General features: G+C 38.9%; 1 protein-coding gene across 6 annotated transcripts in view; it reads left to right on the top strand.

The window, feature by feature from the left end:
* The window catches only part of thoc2 (THO complex 2), an 89,086-nt gene that overhangs the window by 47,740 nt on the left and 20,513 nt on the right, over positions 1-20,833 (top strand). For all 6 annotated transcript variants that reach the window (XR_008361195.1, XR_008361194.1, XM_053505269.1 and 3 more), the window contains exons 16-30: positions 400-484; positions 2,745-2,838; positions 3,255-3,335; positions 4,332-4,428; positions 4,980-5,097; positions 5,920-6,099; positions 9,831-9,995; positions 10,544-10,819; positions 12,461-12,602; positions 13,744-13,901; positions 14,299-14,427; positions 14,555-14,686; positions 17,028-17,212; positions 18,443-18,633; positions 19,869-19,971. Coding sequence is in view for 4 of the 6 variants with exons in the window: in XM_053505269.1 (XP_053361244.1) it covers positions 400-484; positions 2,745-2,838; positions 3,255-3,335; positions 4,332-4,428; positions 4,980-5,097; positions 5,920-6,099; positions 9,831-9,995; positions 10,544-10,819; positions 12,461-12,602; positions 13,744-13,901; positions 14,299-14,427; positions 14,555-14,686; positions 17,028-17,212; positions 18,443-18,633; positions 19,869-19,971 (2,136 nt within the window). In the remaining 2 variants the exon portion in view is untranslated. The remainder of the gene's footprint in view (positions 1-399; positions 485-2,744; positions 2,839-3,254; positions 3,336-4,331; positions 4,429-4,979; positions 5,098-5,919; positions 6,100-9,830; positions 9,996-10,543; positions 10,820-12,460; positions 12,603-13,743; positions 13,902-14,298; positions 14,428-14,554; positions 14,687-17,027; positions 17,213-18,442; positions 18,634-19,868; positions 19,972-20,833) is intronic.

Below are 20,833 nucleotides of genomic sequence, written 5' to 3'. Positions count from 1 at the left end.
CGCAACACTCGATTAAATCGACCCAATTAAATCCGCTTCAAAGTTGCGGCGTGGGTGTGTGCTGCGCAGCGAGTAGGAGCGCCTCATCAGACGTGCTAGAGCAGCTCATCGAATGTGCTAGAGCTGTCCTCTTTCGCAGTACACATTCATTAAAGCTGTCTCATTCTGGCAAGGGACTGTAGCCTCCTGGAGCTGCTTCTCCTCTCCAGTCACTGCATCGTTATGCGTCTTTGAGTGGGAAAAAACGGGGTGTTAGGATGGCTGTCTTTATGGAGGGAAGAGGATCAATGATACTCGTTCATCTCGGCCATTTGAAATGTCTTGTAAAAGTGACTAGTGTCATAATTTTGATGATATTTCTTTCTCTCATCTTTATCTCTCTTCCTGTCTTTCTCTCAGACGACTGACCAAGGAAAACGTGAAGCCGTCAGGAAGGCAGATTGGCAAGCTGAGCCACAGTAACCCCACCATCCTCTTTGATTACGTGAGTGTTTTATCACTCCTGCTTGCCATAACGGCCGGCCTGTCTAACAGCAGGCTTTTACCCAGACCCTTTTATTATCTAGCCATCACTTTTCATTGCTCCCCAGATCACGAGGTGCATTTAAATACAGATCCACTGTCTGAACCAAGTGACAAAGGCAAATTTAAAAACAGCTCCTCCAAATTTAGCTCCTCCACAGATCATGACATAATGTAAGCTTAGAAACATTTGACACTGTTGACCAAAAACTTATCGAATGCATTATGCAGACATGAGTCACTCTTGTTGAGCTGAAAGCTTAAAGACTGTCGGTGCAGTTATACAGTCGCCCTGACACAGGACATCTGCCTGTCACTGGTTTCATTAACAGAAATGAAAAGTATATTCATGGTTTACAGCGAAACCGCTATATACACACCAGCCTTTTGCCTTCAGAACTGCCTCGATTCTTTGCGTTATAGAGCCAACAAGGTTTTGGAAACTCCAGATGAACTCGTCGTCATGTTCAAGAAACCAGTTTGAGACGGTTTTATCTTTGTATAAAAAGTAGTCATAAAGGGATGGACATGGTCAGCAACCATACTCAAGTATTCATGATGTTTATGCCAAATTCTGACCCTGCCATCTGAATGTCACAGCTGAATTAAAGACTCATGAGACCAGGGAAACTTTTGTGAATTCTAGCCTCAGTTTCCTCTTCTTAGCTGTGACAGGGGCAGCGCACAGTGTGGTCTTCCGCTGCTGTAGGCCATCTGCTTCAAGGTCCGACATGTTGTGCCTTCAAAGACTGCGTTTTGAGTTACATTTACCTTTTTATCAGTTTAAAAATGCCTGGCCATCCTCCCTTGGAATCACGAGGCATTTTCGCCCTAAGATATGTCACTCAATGGATGTTTTCTCTTTTTCGGATCAACTGTAAACCTCAGACATGGCCGTGCCCAACACCATGCCACAATGCATTTTCTTCACCTTTCTAATGCTGGGTTTGAACTTGAGCAGATCGACCATGTCTACATGACTTGCTGCCATGTGACTTGTCGCCATGGCCGGTTTAGACATTTGCGTTAACAAGCATTTAAACAGGTGTACCTCATAAAGGTGCCAGTTAGTGTAGTATATTTTTCCTAACTGTTCATCAGTCTACCAATTAATAATTAAAAAGAAACCAATCAAAGATGGAGAGCACTTTAATAATAAATGTGTAAAAGCTGTAGATATTGCACTGCATTATGCTGGGGAGAAAAATACAAAATTTGGGTTTTGATCCAGAAACACTTGAACAAAAAAAAAAATGTTAAGCAAAATGTCCTTTTGTTTTTCTGCATAAGTCCCAGGACTACACTGTGACACAGCAACACAGCCTGTGAACTGACGCACCGTTTCTGAGGCTTCGGTCATTATTCTTTGTAGTTAACACACACCCCCTGCTGTCCTGATGGTTGTCTTGAGATTTGCCTTGATATTTTCTCTCACTCAGCGTTTTCCATACTTAGCTCAAGTCCTTAGCTAAACCCAAGGTCTAGGTTAGTGTGTTCCAGTTAAGAAAATTCAGACCTAATGCATTTCCTCCTACCTGGGCAAAGTTGAAACAAGCAGAAAAAGCTACAAAAAGAAAAAAAGAAGTTCTACAGCATCATGTTGGTTAAAGCACTGCAGTTAGGAGTATCTCAGTAGGTCTGTGTGTATGTCTCCACGCAGGAATATCTGAAAATGAGGAGCTGGTCTCACAAGATTTTTTTATTTTATTTTTTTTTAGCCATGCACATCAAGCTGTTCTTGTGATTCTTTCCACAAAGATAATTACTGTGCTTCTTGCCTATGAAAACCTTGTTTTGTATATTAATAAGGCATCCTTTTTTTTTTCCACTGACCGTTACAACCTGTTCTTTACCATGAAGAAAAAACTCACACCTTAGTTTAGACTGTCTAAGAGCTAGAAGCTAAGAGTTTATGTAAATAAATACAAATCAAGTATGAATAACAATACATGAGTCTGAGTAACTGTCTGTTGAAAACCTCTGTTCTGCACTGCACCAATCGCTGAGCTTCCTGTCGAGGACATTTTTACTGAAAATAATGTGTAGTTTGAAACTATTCAGTGAGTCTTCTGTCACATTATGTAAAAACTGTTTGCCGCTAAAACACTGTTTCGTTAAAAAGAAATGACTGTGCTGCTTCCAACTGATTTGAAATGTCAAGTTAAAGTCCCTGCAACTGTGTACGATATTAAATATGTTATGGCGGTGTTATGTTTGTTCAGATTCTCTCTCAGATCCAGTGGTATGACAACCTTATCAGCCCTGTGGTAGACTCTCTGAAATACCTCACCTCTCTCAACTACGATGTTCTGGCTTGTATCCTTTTCTTCACTCTCCCTGCTGTGAAGTACCGCCCACCACCCACCTCTGTGCCAAATAATAATCCTGATCAGCGTGACACACGCACACAGAAACACGCACAAATTAACACTCTTCCACAAACTTGCTGATACGCTCAAAACTCCAACCCTGTCATTTGTCTGCGTTCAGAGCTCACCTTAACTGAGTCACGCCCAACCGATGTTTCTGCCTGAACGCTTCGATTCTTGTTTTTTAAGCGTTCCGCTAAAAATACATCCGCCCGTGAGCGATTTTGCTTGAATGTGGTTATTATGTTGATGACAGTCCTTTGAATGTATTTCGATCACATTGAAAATATGTAAATGACTCACTGAGATTCCAGACTGTTGTGTTATCTGAAGAGACGTTGTAGGCCTTGATTCTATTTCCAGATTGCATTATTGAAGCTTTAGCTAACCCAGAGAAAGAGAAGATGAAGCATGACGACACTACTATTTCATCTTGGCTTCAAAGTAAGTTTCAGCATGCTTTCATTTTGATTGTACTGCAGTGCTACAGATTTAGACATTAGTTAAAATATATATTTATCTTATATGTATGTATGCAAGTATGTCAGTGTTTCCTACACATAGGGTATACTTGGGTGGGGCGCCCGAGTACATTTATTTGCCATTTTTTTTTTTTTTTTTAATCTGTCCGGGAGAACGATGCCATTGGCAATTGATTATCTAGTAGCGGACAGTTCCCTCTCACTCTACTGCCTCTGTCCGTGTTTAGTCTGCTATCATGAGAGCGGTGTACTAAGAAGCCAGTAAATGCAGCAAACGCTAGCTGCTGGTAAAGAAATAAGAAGGATGTTCCTATGATCTGCAGAGAAACTGTTTCGCACGGTGAACGGACTCTTCTTTAAAAAAAAAAAAAGAAAAAAAAAGGACTACCAAAATGCTCGTATATTATTTTTTTTGGTCACAGAAACGAGAGAAAAAAAACCTTTAAATACATGATCCTATGAATCTGTACTATTTCTTTGTCTATGTGAACCATGTTTTACATTTTTTGCTTAGTCATATATTTATACTTGGTTGAAATGAAATAAAATTCAGTTAAATCAAATTGCTAAGTTGAGCTGAAAAAAAAAAAAAGGATTTCACTCTATATTACACAATCCTGACGCCTCATATATATTTTTGGTAATGCAAAAAATGCTCTGGGTTTTAAAGGGCTGCATGCTCTGACAAACAGTACCATGTTTGTACACCAAAAAGTGTTGTTTTTTTTCTTTCTTTTTTCTTACCCTTCACATATGGGTCGATGGAGCGTGTGTAGCCAGGGTAGAACTTGCAGTAAGTAGTAGACGAATTTTGTGCTGCCAAATAATGACATCCCGTTCTGCTGGCTCCCACTTTGAGTATACTTCTGACTTGTGGAAAACACGATGTATGGGTGTATGTAATATGAATATGTATGTTTCTCTCAGTAATTTAACTCTCTTAAACTGCATTTTATAGGTCTTGCCAGCCTTTGTGGAGCAGTTTTCCGGAAGTACCCTATCGAGTTGGGAGGTTTGCTCCAGTATGTGACCAATCAGCTGAAGGCAGGAAAGAGGTATGCATTTTTTTTTGGTGGTTTTTTATTGTTTTTAAATAAGCCTCTGAAAGTTATAGTGTATGTGTGTGCAAATACAGTAAGTAATTTTTTACTCGGTAAACGAGCGAGGTCTTGAAATACGAGCAGTATTGTTGATTGTCTCAGTGCACGTCACTCGTATACTCAACAACCAGCACATGTACCATGACACTTTGACCACGTGTGTGCGCACGTGTAAAGCGGAAATATTTTATTTTTTATATTTTGTGTTTGTATGTGTGTATTTTAAACAGCATTACATTTGTTTACCCTGATAGGCTGAGGTTTGTCCAGAAGCGCTGATTTTTGGGTTTTCTACCAGTCTACTCTTACACTGAACTAATTTCAGTCCTTAATTCTCTCCTAACTGACCTGGGTCAGCATTTGGGTGCCCCATTTTCAAGTCATTTTCTCCTTTGTACTCCAGTTGCTTGGACTTTAAAAAGCTTTCCCTTTTTTTTTTTTTTTTTTTTAAGCAATGCTTTCAGGGATCCTAATCCCTCGGTGTGTCTTTGTTCTCTTCTCTCCAGCTTTGACCTGCTGATTCTGAAGGAGGTGGTACAGAAGATGGCCGGAATCGAGATCACAGACGAAATGACAGCGGAGCAGCTGGAGGCCATGACCGGAGGAGAGCAGCTTAAAGCAGAGGTGCAGTAATCCTGAGTCACCGTCTAGTCTTTTGAAGCTATATCTCAGTCTACATTGGAAAGGTTTTACTTTTGTGCAGTTGCATTGATGAGTCAGTGATACCAACTACATGACTAGATATTTTTTTTTTTTGGATTAATTTTCAATTCAAGCAAACCCATAAATCTGTCATAATGTTAAGATTGAGTGTTCCTCTATTTTGGTGGCAGCAAAAAAAAATTTATAATACGGCATGCAAAACTGATTTCAGTCAGACTAATTATCTTTAATATGAACAATTAGCGTTTTTAAGCACCCTTATTGCAGTTTTTTTTAACAAATCTATGAAACTCGTCTAACTGTTTTCACTTACATTTGTTTCTTAATTACATCCATCAGACTGAACATTGAAAACATCTGACACTGCTGTGTTTAAATGTTTTTAATGCTTTAACAAGTAGTCTATTTTTGGAATAGTTTGAAACAAACATGCACGCATTAAGTGCTGGAACCCTCTAGTTTTCGTTCCTTGTTATCTCCGCTGCCGTCATCTTCAGAACCACTGTGGGTGGAAATTGGCCCCGAGGGGGAAAAAAAACTGTGCAAAATCTTCCAAAAAAGTAGCAGCTGCTTTATGTAAAGTAATGGCTGGTCCTGATCTGCATTATCGTAGGTTAATAGCACATGCTGTGCTTATGTCCTGTTCTCGACAATATAATTTTAGTAAGCTTTTGACCAGAGGTGAGAGGAAATTTTTTATTGAGAAGCCAAAATCTCAACTTATAGTTTTTGTGATATAACGTTGAATACCTTGATGACCTAATTTTGTGTGTTTTTGAGTAGGGAGGATACTTTGGGCAGATCAGGAATACAAAGAAGTCATCGCAGCGACTGAAGGATGCGCTGCTGGATCATGAGTTGGCTCTTCCTCTTTGCTTGCTGATGGCTCAGCAAAGGAACGGCGTTGTGTTCTCCGAGGGAGGGGAGAAACACCTTAAACTAGTGGGCAAGCTCTACGATCAGGTACGCACCAATATTCCAGACACTCTGACTTCTCTGTTTTCCTAACCCTGAGGTTTTCGCAGGGAGTTTGTTAAAAGCGTTTCATATAAAATCACACACGCGTGCGTTCAACCCCACAGTTTGCCTCTCTTGTTACCCAGCTGCACAGCTCAATTACTTGCTGGGTTTGCCAACGCACTGTTCATTTCCTCTACGTTTTTCAAGGCCTGCCACAATTCACAGCAGATGGTGCTAAAAACTCAACATCATCAACTCCATTTTGCGCAGGCATACAGAGTGATCCTGTCTGTCGAGTGTATATATCTTTTTTTTTTTTTTCTCCTTCTTTTTTTTTCTCCTCCTTTTTTTTCTTTACACCCCTCTCTGAATGTCACAAATTAGAGCTTTTAGCAAATGCACCCTCACATCGTAGAGTTGTGGGAATAATTGCCCGCGGTGTGAATGTGCAACACGCTTTTTCCCATGACCCCGGCAGGGAAGCGGTTTAATTAATAATTTGGACTTGTTTTTCTCTCTCTGAGCAGGAAGTTGCGTGTGCCTCATTACAATTAGCCGAAACGCGTCAGGCCTCCCCGCAATGCCCCGTCGAGATTGATCGACTCATCTCATCTAAGCCATTGAATGCACTTTGAAATGTGATTGCATGATTTATGCATAAAGCCCCCTTTGGCACTTTGAGAGACAAAAAAAAAAAACTGCTTGCGCTGTTATCAAAAAAGAGCACGGAATTAGTAGTTTGTGTAGCTAAGTTTTATTTTTACGTACTTGGTAGGCACCACAAGTTGTGATCTGGATGAATGGTGTTTATGAAGCAGTTCCTCTCAATGAACAAACGAAGCCCCATTTATTTTCTGAATAAGGATGTATGAACATATTTACATGCATTACTGATGCTAATGTATACTTAAATTAGATGTATGTTGACATACAATATGAGAAGGTATAAAAAGGTTCTTGGGGATTTTCGCAATATGGCGCTGGGGTAAATATTTACACATTTATTGTGTAAATATCCTGTTTCCTGATCATTTTTTATCAACTTTTGCTGTCATGTTAGAACAAAATGGGTATGGTCAACTCAGCTGTCTGCAACTCCACCCAAAACCATTCATGGGAAATTGACCCACTCTTCACAAAACCTTTATTAGGAAGCACATGTCTACACTAGCTGTTTTTACACTGTAATACCAAATAATGTGGGCCTTTCATTCGTTGTAGTAGATTACAGCTGTATGCGCTCTGATACTCTGGTTCGCTACCTTGCTGAACTCATTCTCCTCAATAACAAGCAGTGCAGGGTGTTATTGCTATATTTTATGTATAACGTATAAACATAGGGTCATGGTGAACTGGCTTGTATAGGTGATGTTTAATAATGTAGACTAGCTGTTTCGCTGTGCATACTGTAGGGATCATCACTATCCATTGTCTCGCATTATCATCATCTGTCGGCATCCTGCTTTTCCTCACCCGTAACTCCTCCTACAACCATTCATGGGAATTGAACAAGCATACTCAGAACATTTTATAAGGAAGCATTTCACCCTTTTTTAAAGTAGCAGTGGGCAGGCAACACATGTCTTCCTTGGAAGAGTCATCAATTTTTTGTCAAAAGCGAGCTGGGCAGCAAGTGATGGACATTTCCCTCCAACAAAAACAAAACAAAATAAAAAAAAAGCAAACTCTTCATTATAGATTGCAAACCAGCAAATGTGTTTAGATGTCAGTTGATCTTACTTTTATTTAACTTTGTGTACTGTTTATACAGCAAGCAGCCTTCACTTGTCAATCTTCACTAATTGCAAAATAGAAATTGGTTAAGGAGGTGTTTGTTTTTGTTTTTTTCACTAGTCAGAAATTCCATGCTTTAAGTTTTAAATGAATGCACAAGTCATTTGTCCTTTCCCAGTTGTTGCTATAACATCAAAGATGTTAAGAATACTGTGTAACTAGGAATGCTTCCGCCTGGATAGAAATAATAAGTTTGATAAAGGCGTGGTGTTGGGGCAGGCGATTTATAAAGCTAAAGTCATTAGAACATGATAAAGGCTTTTTTTTTTTCTTTGTGAGCTTGTGATCTACATTTCTGACATGTTGAGCAATAACTGCATGCACCAAATTATTTTCATCCCCCGATTTTCAAATCTCATTCCCAATGTCACTGGAAATGTAAGCTGTTTTTTTTTTTTTTTTTTTTTTTTTTTAAAGGGTAATACTGCCACAATTAATCCTCATGATCTCCTTACATCATGTGTTCTACAACTACCTCTAAAATGCGCTGAAGGATAAATCACGTGTAAGACTTTCCCACTGTTGAAAAACAGCTTTGTCCTTTCTTCTTGCTTTCAACATTCACTGCAACATCGCACCTCAGACTTGCCAAAGACATTAACGTGTATCGAATCCTACAAGTGAAGTGAGAAAGGACACAGAAAAGTTGCAGCTTCAGATTCCCAAGAGGAGCCACGCCGCTCTGAAACGATTATAGATATAAAAAGTGAGGCCCAAACCAATCAGCAGACTCCTTTGATGTTTGTTTCTGTGGCTGCTCTCTGACTAAGGCTACTTCTCCCATCTGTCAGGTCCTGGATCTGTTCCTGACTCATTAGTAGCTGAAATTTAAGATCAGTTCACAGGTTCAAAGGGCTAATTAGAGTTCTGACACTTTAGCTACCTCGTTTAAGCAGAGGAAAAATACTCGGTGTGTTCATTGTACTTGAGTTGCAGTTATCAGCAGTTGGCTGTGCAGATGTTTAGGGTTTAGTAAAGCCATCCATTAAAGCCACACATTTTCATGATTATTTTTTTCTCAGAACAATCTGAGTTTATTTATACCAAGTCTGTGCCGCTTTTGCTCTGCCATGCTTTCCTAATCAGTTTACTAGACACGTACTATGGCCAAAAGTATGTGGGCTCCTGACTATCCATTTGTTTGTGAGCCTTCTATAGAATGTTACAAGCACAAGATTTTCCATAACTAGAACTAAGGAGCCCAAAACCTGTTTCTGCATTTTAATGCCTCTGTGCACAATGTGAGCTATGTAAAGACCCGAACTACAAAGGTTTGTGTTGAAGACCCCGAGAGCCATGACCTTAACCCCACCAAACACCTTTTCACTCAGCCAACAAGGCATGACTTTTTTTTATGCTCTTGTGGGTGAATAAACACGACCCTTTACAGCTACGTTTCAAAATCTAGTAGAAAGTGTATACATGGTGTACATTTATTTCAAAAAGGTTTTAAACATTCATGTGTTTGTTTATTCTCTATACATGCATGTTTTTTGACTGTGGGAAAAACCCACCACAAGGAAAACATTCATAATCAATGCACAGTCAGTGCCTGGAACCATAATTAATAAAATAAAAAAATCAGTTCTGACATTTATTGAAAATAATAAGTGCTGCAATTTCTAAGCAGCATCTGACCCAGAGTTCTTCATTGCCTTTTAGTGTGTGGTTTTTTGTTCTTCTTCTTCTTCCCTTTCCCTGTGCTACTTAGGAATGTTTTTCCCGCTCCTCTTTGCCCCATTAAATTGCTTTACTGGCCATTGCATTGATTTCCTTGGGGGGGATGGGGGCTTCTGGTGATGAATGGCTTTAATAAAGCTAGGTGCAGTTCCACAAATAAATAAGCAACATGAGGATTTAGGAAGAGAATTTGCCCAGGAACTGTCGGGACAGCCTAGTCTAATGAGGAACGGTCCATTTTCTTGTTCTCTTACCTCCAGTGTCACGACACGCTGGTGCAATTTGGCGGCTTTTTAGCGTCCAACCTGAGCACGGAGGATTACATCAAGAGGGTTCCTTCCATTGATGTTCTTTGCAACCAGTTCCACACTCCCCATGATGCCGCTTTCTTCTTGTCACGCCCAATGTACGCCCATCAGATTATGGTGAGTTGCATAAACTTGTTCATTTAACAGAATAAAGGATAGATTACATGATCATCTTAATTAATGTCTCGTTGTAATATTTTAAATATTTATACACAAACTGATTTTTGTCTATTCTGTGTAAACCAAACAAAGATACTAAAGCTGCAGTAATAAACAAAAAAAGTAGGGAAAAAATGCTATAAATGTGTACACGCTCCCCCTGAACCCCCCTCCCTTTGCTTAACAAGATTTGCCTCAGTGCATTCCCTATGCAACGCTCTCCGTATCTACGTTGATGCACATTGTCAGCGTTTCATTTTACCATGGTTCCTGATGCATGCTTTTTCATAAAAGTGCCACAGATTTAAATCCCCGGATCCAGCTGTGTAGCACAGAGCCGCTTAGTGCCACTGATTTATTCCGGCTCGTTGCCAAGCAGAGCTCAGTCTCTGGCCTTGGTCCGGGAGCCATGCCCACTATGGTTTTACTCCACCGACACGGCCATCGTTCTATCGCTTACTGGTTTTTGCTCCTGAATGGGCTAATCATTACGCTTTCCCTTACAGGCCAAGTACGATGAGCTGAAAAAGACGGAGAAAGGAAACCGTCAGCAGCAGAAGGTCCACAAGTACATTGCGGCGTGCGAGCAGGTGATGGCGCCCGTTCACGAAGCCGTCATCTCACTCCACATACCTCGCGTGTGGGACGACCTGCGTCCGCAGTTCTACGCCACCTTCTGGTCGCTCACTATGTACGACCTGTCTGTCCCCCACAACGCCTACGACCGCGAGGTCAACAAGCTCAAGATGCAGATCAGGGCCATTGATGAGAACACAGAGATGGTAGGAGACAGCTTTAATTAAGATTAACATGTTTTTTAGGATTTATGGCTGTATGCTATTATACAAAAGACAAGCAAAATGCAGATCATGCTGCATTCAAGACAGACGAGCATAAAAAGGTTTTATAGCAAATTATGATTACAGATGAGCTAACATTTACAAATTACATTTATTCTAGTTTGATTTATTGTCAAGATAACAGTAATGCAAAATGAAGTACGACCTAGTTGCTGTTTCTTGTTGAATAATAATAAATAAAAGTCTGTCTTGAATCAAAATTGAGGTGCATATAAGGATATTACTCGAAGTCCTGGTCGTTATAAATTCTGCTCTTCTTAACTCTCTTCATTTTTCCTCCCATATTCTTGCTTTTGAAAGAACTTATTTTTTTATTTAACCATTCTTTCTTTTTTTTAATTGAGAATTGGTTGCAAAATTTCCACTTTCCTTTAATTTATTGCATTTTTAAGGATTAATTGCAAAAATTCTGCTTTCATAAATGACATTTAAAATTTGTTCTGAATTTTATAGATAGTCCATGTTTTTTAGTTCACCATCTTTTAGGTCATGAGATCCATACCACTAACAAAAATAAATATTGCGATGTTTGCTCTAATAAATAAATTTTCGTTCTGCTAAACACGTGTAGCACTGTAAATCAAACAGCGATGCAAAGCCGTACTTTTTTAAATTCCATCTATCATAACAAATCCCAGTAAGAGCTCAAAACAGCGAAATGGCGATTGCTGGAGCTTGTACGTGTCAACAGAGCAAACTTCGTGCCATCAAAACACACCAAAACCTGCTCGGGTCACTTTATAAATGCTAATTGGAGTAACGTATTGCTTCAAAATAAACTTTCTTTTTTGGTAAGCGTCAGCTGAACCTAATGTTATTACTTTTGTGGCTCCATTAGTAAGGATGGGAATCACCAGGTACCACCTGATACAGGATTATCACAATATCTATGTGCCGATTCGATGTGTACTGCAATTCTGCATTAGTTTGTCAGCCTGTATTCTAAATCTATGTACTTTGGCCAGATTGTTAAGATCTAAGAATGACGATGGAGATAAATTTTCAGTCATTACCTCATGTCGTTCTTTTTATAGTTCAGAGCATTTAGTGATGGGAGGCAAACAGCTACATCTGGACTCTAGTCTGGAGAAGGCAACTTATTCGTGTACATTTGGGTTTTGCACATGTCTGTCCTGGTCATCTGAATTTAATCAACACAGCATTTAAATGCTTATTAGATTTAAAACTAAAACTTATTAGTTTTGGCACTTCATATGCTTTAAAACCCTTAAATACATCTGCTTTAAACTAATCAGATGGTAAACATTAGTGCTATTGAATTCAATCGAACGGAAAAGTGCAGTGACTAAAAATTAAGTGGAGCTGAATCGACGGTCTGCTTATGATTTACAGTACTGGGTGCTCCGGTGATGACTTTCGTTTATCCAAAAACTTAACGCCTGTGTGAACAAGGCCTAAAAGTTCCTGGTCATACCAAACCTCTCAAACTTTTGTTTGATAAACATTACAACATTGGATGATGATTTTGACAGAAGTAGCAGTTTTTAAGATGTATATCTTCCAGGAAGCAAACTGTGATTTTTTTTTTTCCTTTGAAAAAAGCCGCTAAACAAGAAGAAGAAGGAGAAGGAACGGTGTACGGCGCTGCAGGACAAGCTCCTGGAGGAGGAGAAGAAGCAGCTGGAGCATGTGCAGAGGGTTCTGCACCGCCTCAAGCTGGAAAAGGACAACTGGTTACTTGCCAGTAAGTATTTCACTCCTCTATTTTCTCCACGCATCATGCGGTCTCATCCCATAGGGCTCTGCTAAACAGTCAGTTCAAGATCATTTTCTCCTGATGATTTCCTCATTTCTCATAGTGCAAGATATTTTTTCTATTGTATTTAAACAAGCGTTTTATTTTATTTGTGTGGTTGGTTAGTTTAGTGCTAACATTTCTTAAAAAACTATCCTAGAAGCACCAAAAATTGCTGACAATCATTGGGTACCTTTTTCTTAAAAGTACAAACGAAGTAGTCGAAAATGTATTGTCCTGCATTGAGAAAGTGAAGTTTGGAGTACTGCTTTGTCAGCAAACATTAATGCATAGTTACTTCTTATGCAATGAATTGAACAAAAAAATAATAAAAATCAAGCCATTATTATTGCACTGTGCAAAAGTTTAGAAGTTCCAGAGTTTCAGATTCTTTTTACAAGGTTTCAGACCTTAATCAGCTTGTTAGATCTGATGCTTGGCAACAGCTGTCATTAGTAAATGCCAATTTCGAAGCTTTACAAATACAGTACTTTGACTCTGAAAATGAAAGTTATTGATGCCCACAATGCAGAAAAGGGCTACAAGAAGATAGCAAAGTGTTGTCAGCTTGCAGTTTTCACCATAAGAAATGTAATTGAGAGATGGCAGTTCAGGGAAACTGTGGAGGTCAAGATGAGATCTGCAGAAAGATTTAGCAGACTCAGGAGTGGTGCTGCACCGTTCCACAAGACCTTCATGGAAGAGTTGGCAAAAGAAAATCTCACCTGTGTCCCCACCCTAAAATCCAACGTCAAGTATGCAACAGAACATCTACAGAAGCCTGATGCGTTTTGGAAACAAGTGCTGTGGACTGATGAAGTTAAAATAGAACTCTTTGGTAAACTCTAATCAGAAAAGTCATTTTTGAAGGAAAAAGGGAGCAGCATTTCATGAAAAGAACACCTTCTTTCATTTCCAAGAGAGACTGTGAACTTATACACACTTGGCTTCTATTATCATTATTATTATTCCTTTTTTTTTTTTTTTTTTTTTTTTTTAAAAAGTTTACAGACATGACCTATTATTAACTGTTAAGATTTTATCAATGTGTTCCTGTCCTTGTACTCTTTTTTTTGTTCCCTTTTTGCAGAATCCACCAAGAACGAGACCATCACCAAATTCCTTCAGCTCTGTCTCTTCCCACGCTGCGTCTTTTCAGCCATTGATGCCGTCTACTGCGCCCGTTTTGTTGAGCTAGTGCACCAACAGAAAACACAGAACTTCTGTACACTACTTTGTTACGATCGCGTGAGTCTTTCAAACTTTTAGCGCTTAAGCAGATGTCTTCTTTTTCTTCTTTTTTTTTTTTTTTTTTTGGAAAGAAGCAAGCACATGTATAATGAATAGCTGTTTGGAAAGCGTTGGGAAGGACAAGAGCCAAAGCCAGCAGTCTTACTGTGGTTTGTTTGTGTGTAAATGGCAATCTCCTGCTGGGCCTAATTGTGCCAAGTGTTTGATAATGTGCATTAAGGCAGCGGCGTGTGTAAAAAAAAAAAAAAAAAAAATAAATAAATAAAAAAAAAGGCCTGTTTAGGGTGATGCTGGAGATGTGTGTCTTGCAGCATGTTCACAACCTTTTCCTAAACTTTCTTTCTCCCTGTTCCTACTGATCCTTTTGTGTTGTTTTTCCCTCTTTCCTCTTTAGGTGTTTTCTGATATCATCTACACTGTGGCGAGCTGCACGGAGAACGAGTCTCGGCGTTATGGGCGTTTTTTGTGCTGCATGCTGGAGACAGTGACACGATGGCACAGCGATAAAGCCATTTACGAGAAGGTGCAGAACCTCTTATTTTAATAGAAAACCATTTTTATTCTTGTTGCTAGTATTGGTATGAGTAACCTTCTGTTTTAGAACTGCACATTCAAATGCCGTGTGCTTGTCACTGTGCTTCCTTTGCCAGGAGTGTGGCAATTACCCAGGGTTCCTAACCATTTTCCGAGCCAGTGGCTTTGACGGAGGAAATAAGGCGGACCAACTCGACTATGAGAACTTCAGACATGTCGTGCACAAATGGCATTACAAGCTCACTAAAGTTAGTTCCTTTTTTTCCTTTTAAGAAATCATCTTAAAGCTGTGTATCCAGTCCTTTGGCATGTAACTGTATTTTTAATATACACTTTTCTAGTCCAGTTTGGAAGAATTGAGTTTATTTTATTTTGGTAAATGTAGTTAGCTAAGTCACTATAGGTTTTAAAATATCTTTAGGGTAACTGTTTTCATTTATACAATATTAGGTACTTAAAAACAACAGCAAATATAGGCATAATTAGAGACATTCTGTACGGTTTCATTCTGACTTGCCAACCATTACTACAATCATTACATTATTTAACTTGCTATGTATTGACTCAAATTACACTTTGTTACGTCTTTTGCTGGGCATATAAAATTTGTTCGTCTTATTACTTAGCATCTATAAACTGTTGTGCCTTCACCAACTCGTGTTTTTCCCCCATCTTGAAATTAAGAAGACCTAAAATGGCAACTTGTCCTCGTTCTGAGAAACTGCAAAGACTTTTACCCTTGACAGTTATTAACACTGACATTCAAGGCTCTTTGAAGAAAAAGAAAAAAAGCATCACTGTGTGACTGTTTAAAACTTTTTAATGCATCTTTAATGATATGTGTGATAGCGGTACAGAGGACTAAAGGGCTGTCCAAGCTGATGTTATAAATGTGTAGAGAAAATAGTGCAGGTTAGCTCATCAGATTTGAGAAGGCAACAGGTTTCTATTATAACTAACAATATGAGCTTTTCTTCATTATAGATGTAATTTGTTTTCTTTGAAACATGAAAATGTTGGCTAAAACTGTACGCTCTTAGTGTTTTTGTTTAATTATTCTTTACTCTGCTGCCTGGCCAAAACGAAGGGGTAACCTGGACATTCAGGTCGTCAGCTGACTTCATTTTATTCTAATTCATTTTATTCCATAACACTGCCTTCAGAGGCTTATACAGTGGCCACTACGCATGATGAGTGCATCATTTTAGGCGCTTAACTTCTTAGGCTGATAAACCCATTACTTTGGAATAGGGTAAATCTTGAATTATCAGACCACTTGACCTTTTTTCATTGCTCAAAATTCTAAGCTTTTTGCTTGGAATTAAGTCCTTTTTTTTAGTCTCATTAACAAGTGGCTTTTTTTATGGTCACACTGCTGTCCCCATCCTGTGATCTCATTAGTTGTTTTCTTTGCCTGATTCAAGTTAATAATTTTACACTTCTAAGTAACGACTATGGGTGGGCATCTACCAACATGGTTGTCAATTCAATTTAAAAAATTTCTTGCACCTAAAATATATTAATCCTTGCAGTAATGATTCAATTTAAGACTTTTAATTATTCATGGAAATCCAAATGTTTTTCCCTTACATTACATTAAACTGGATTTACCTGGAGTTTTCATGACCTGTAATCTAACAACTAATGTTGTCTTTTGTTAAAAACTTGTTGCTACATACTGTGGTCAGTTATTTTTGTGTGTTTATATCTGTAGATATATATCAATATAATGACTATAATGTTTTTAGAAGAACCTGTCAAAGATGTTGGTATGGGTCCTGTTCTGTCTCTCACTAAAAGCCTGTTAGAGGAGGAGAAAAAAGAAAATCAGATCCAAAAGAACTGTTATTGCTGGCTGATTAAGTGGGATATTATAAAGCCACCTACGGACATAAAGCATGTATGCACCACAAGATCGTTCGACTTGGATCTAATTTGATTGTCATGCAAGCTGATGCCTCTTGTTTTATATCCAGCAAAGCCTTTTGGGCATTTTTTTTAAGTGCAATATTTACACCAATTACTTTATTAGAAACACCAGTTCTTTAGCACAAAATCATATATCATATCCATTCATAAGCAGGAGTGCACTGCATAAAATCATGCAGATAAGCGGCACCAGCCGCAGGTAATGTCCACATCAAACATAAGAATATTAAAAAAAATTAATTGTAGCTTTGATTATGGCATGCTAACTGCTGATTTCTGAGGTTTGCCCCACAACAGTCTCAAAATGATGCAATAAAGAGGAAAGCATCTAGTGAGCGGCAGTTCTGAACCTGCTGTGATCGAATTATGGTGCAGACTGTGTGCATCTCTTCATGGCCCATCTTTTGATGGCTACTTCCGGCATGATAATGCAGCATGTCGCCAAGCAAAACGTTGTATCGCAATGGTTTCATAAAAACGATGAGTTTGGTGCTCTTCACTAGCCTTTCCAATAATCTCATCTAAATCCAAAAGAACGCCTTGGAGACAGAGTAGAGCGCACGATACGCAGCCTGAAAGTTACCTAAATAAGAGGCCTTATCCAATCATCATATGAGACTCTTTAATTAAACGCTTATTTTGTGTTCTGTGTTGTTCTAGGCTTCAGTGCACTGTCTGGAGACGGGAGAGTACACTCATATTCGCAACATCCTCATTGTGCTGACCAAGATCCTGCCGTTCTACCCAAAAGTGCTGAATCTGGGCCAGGCACTTGAGTGCAGAGTGCACAAGATCTGCCAGGAGGAGAAGGAGAAGAGGCCTGACCTCTATGCTTTAGCCATGGGGTACCTTGCATTCTGACGGCCTGACATTCGGCCTGTACCTTTTCTGCAGTAGTTCATTTTTTTTGTTTGTGGTTTAACAGGTGGTGTTAACGGGTTAAGGTTCAGAAAATTGTATCAAGATTTTCCAGCTGTTTGCCTTTCCCCCCTTCCTTCCCACACTATAGTTTAGATTTTTTTTTTTTTTTTTTTTTTTTTGAGGCAGGACTTGAATACTTTGTATGGTACAGAATTGTCTTATTGATGAAACCTGGAGTCTGGAGTGAAGGGTAATCTTCTCTGCTTAATGAGCAGTTCACTAAATGGAGTGAGGCATAACACTTTTCGCTTTTACTTTTTCTTCTATCCAGAAGCTTAGATTTTAGCTTCGTTAATCCAGTCAATGGGCAAGAATGATGAGGTCAGCTTTGCTTTAAGAGCTTTCCACATTGGAGCATAATGAAGTCCATTAATTCACCTCAGCCTGTCCCGTCACGTTAAATATGTTCTTATCAGTTAAAACAAGGTTTTTATTTTCTCCAGTCCACTTTAGGTTTCGCTTTTGATTACATTTCAGCATTGGCTCTTATCCAGTCTCCAAAACATATCTTCGTGGTAGGAGGTTTTAAGAATAGCGTCAAGCTAAATACAGTACCTGTAAGACACAATTTGGTACAACACGTTGGTAAAGAACCATTCAGGATGCTTTATTTTCACTAGCATTACCAGCTAAATTGCTAAACTACGCCTTTACCTTTCTGGATTGCGCCTTAATACAGGTCACATAACCGAGAGTGTTTGTAAGAGTTGAATCTGACATTTGTTGATGGGTTTGTGCCATTTGAGGTTAATGAGGAAGTGATTTCCTCTAACCGAGTTAGGGAATTTTCACTCCTGAGGGTTTTAAATGCTCAAGCCTTGTCTGTGGGTTAATTCAAGTGATAAATGATATTCAGCTTGTTTATTCCACACGTGTGACTTGTAATCTAACCAGGTGGAGGGCAATATTGATCTTTTTGCACTCGTATAGATGTACACAATCAACAAGAAAGTGGAAATCTACATTACAAGCACTAAGCGAATACATTCAATCGTTTTCAAGCGTCCAGCAAGTAATATGCTGCTGAACTCTAAATTGGGGTGCTCCTGCATTTCTTCTTGTTGATAATGTCACATCGATTAGTGCTGTAGATGATGTTTGACTCTGCACCTCAGTGTGGCTCTGTGAGTTTTAACCATGTATGTGACTTGCAGCTACTCTGGCCAGTTGAAAAGCAGGAAAGCTCACATGGTCCCTGAGAACGAGTTCCACTACAAGGAGCCTGCGAGCACAGCCAACCCTGGCGCTCTGCAGAACGGCCCAGGCAGCTCCAGCAAGCCTGGCACTGCCACCCCTGTCTCTGCCAGCACTGGAAAGAATGAGGAGGGAGCTGCCGAGGACACGGGTATGTTCTGTGTTGAAATGTTGTGGGGTCCAAAAAAATTTCACAAATCTTCTGTATGTGTACTGGAGGCCCTTCCGTTTCACAAGGACATTAACATTTATCGGCTTATAAATAAAAACCAAAGTAATTTTTACATTTTTATGTTAATGGGCACAAACAAGTGCACAGATTGAACGAGTGAACAGAGTCTGTTATTTATTTATTATCGGAAGAGATCAACATGTAGCTTTTTAATTAGGAAAACCAATTACAACATAAAGCTGTAACTTTTCCATTATTCCTTAATGAGTATTTTTGCTCAGATACAGAGATACAGATGTTTACCTGTTAATTTTGTGGATATGCATATCACCATGATTAAATTATCCGCGTGAGCATCAATATGATTATATAAGATGTTGATCTTTGAGTTCAGCCCTACAGCACAGACTCCAGTCATTAGTTTTGCCATCAATACAAATAAATTGTGATTTTGTTTTTGATGTTTTTTTTCTCCGTGTCACATCATCGCATACATTTATTTACTGATTAACTGTTCAGAGTCTGTTCATGTGTAGATTATAAATCGTATACCCAAGGACAAGGTGTTAATGTGACAGCAAATTAAACAGTGAAAATGTATAAAGTTATGTATATGGATTTGAGGCTGCATCGCTATATACCCTGACAGAACGCCTCAAATGCCATGTGGATAGTTTGTCATTTATAGGGCTTTAATACAGTGAAAGTGTTAACATCCTTAAAGAATTACAGTTAACTTAATTATGATACACAATAATCTCCCCAAGATAGTTATTATTGTTGTGGACTTTTACTAATTATCGTTTATTTCACTGTGTTGGGTGAAAGAGGTAAAAGATAGTAATTACTGTCATTAAATTATTCTTAATGGTCAGTAAGGTCTTAATTCCTTGAGGTTACATTTTGTCTGTTGTATTATGCTTTTCTTTCACAACCTATGGTTCACCTAACTATGACCCTTTTGTCATTAATGTCTCTACACAGAAATGAAATTATTGTACAAATTTTAGTAGATTTTTGACAGTCTTGCAATTTCCTCTGCTTGTGTTTATTAATTTACAAGAAAAATATTTAAACCTCCAGCAAAAAGGCTTCATGAACTTATGCTTTTTTGAAGCATTTGTCCGATGACCTGCAGTAAATCATGTGTCCGGTAATGGAAGCTGTCATTTGGTTTCATTTTCAAGAACGCACTGTATATTTGATATTTTCAGACAAATCTAAGGACAAATCTCAGGTGGCTCAGAAAACGGCCTGCAAAAACCCAACCACGGCGAATAAAGCGAGCAGCAGCAACGGGAGCAGCACACCCAACAGGTACAGTCAGGAGAAAATCTCAACATGTTCGCGCGCACACACACATGCGCTCATACACACGGAGGCATTCACCTGCAGTACAAACCCCAGCTCAGAGCACTGCAGAATGATGCACTGCTCTCATCTCGTGGATAATGTTATTAAAAGGTTCATCCCCAAGGCAAGGAAGTTTAGCACAAGCTTATTATTTCAAACTACTTGCCAAATAAATCAATCTTTTATCAAAGCCTACCTTTCTTATGAACTACATAATCAAATTTGAACAGTGTCCCAGGCTAGAATCTGCTTACTGTTCTATTAAATTGAGCTATTGCTCAAAGAAGTCCTTTCAGAAGAGCTATCAAGGCGCGATACGGTTGTTACGACATCCGAACAATTGTGAAAAGCCTTTTAAATTGAATATATAACGCATCATTTTGAAAGAAGACATCAAAGGTGTCGCACACAGGGAGCTGGAAAGAAAGGTCACCATTAAGGCCCATTCAGGACCAGTGGGAATGGAATGAGTTTGTAATGGTTTCTACGGGCTTTAGTCTATTTTGCTGAGATCAGAGACAGTGCCATTATCAGATACTAGAGTGTAATTCACCTTAGTGCGAAGGAGCTGCTCTGGGATTTATATGGTTTAAAACCATCATTCAGAAAATATTAAGGCATTGTGTAACATTTTGTAATGACCGTTTACTCGATTACTAGCCTGCTTTGCCCATAAAATCATGATTTAGTTTGAAGTGTGTAGAGGTTTTAATTTAGTTTTTGTTTTTTAGTCTGATGATGTTTTAGGAAATTTAAGGAAATGGGTTTCTCGGAACCCAAGATTACCAAGAGTTGTACTTCACTACAAAAAAAGTCTCGACCTACC

The sequence above is a fragment of the Clarias gariepinus genome, chromosome 10 (assembly GCF_024256425.1).
Source record: "Clarias gariepinus isolate MV-2021 ecotype Netherlands chromosome 10, CGAR_prim_01v2, whole genome shotgun sequence".
NCBI lineage: Eukaryota > Metazoa > Chordata > Actinopteri > Siluriformes > Clariidae > Clarias > Clarias gariepinus.
Note: the sequence above shows the minus strand (reverse complement) of the source record. Positions and strands in the feature narration are given on the sequence as shown.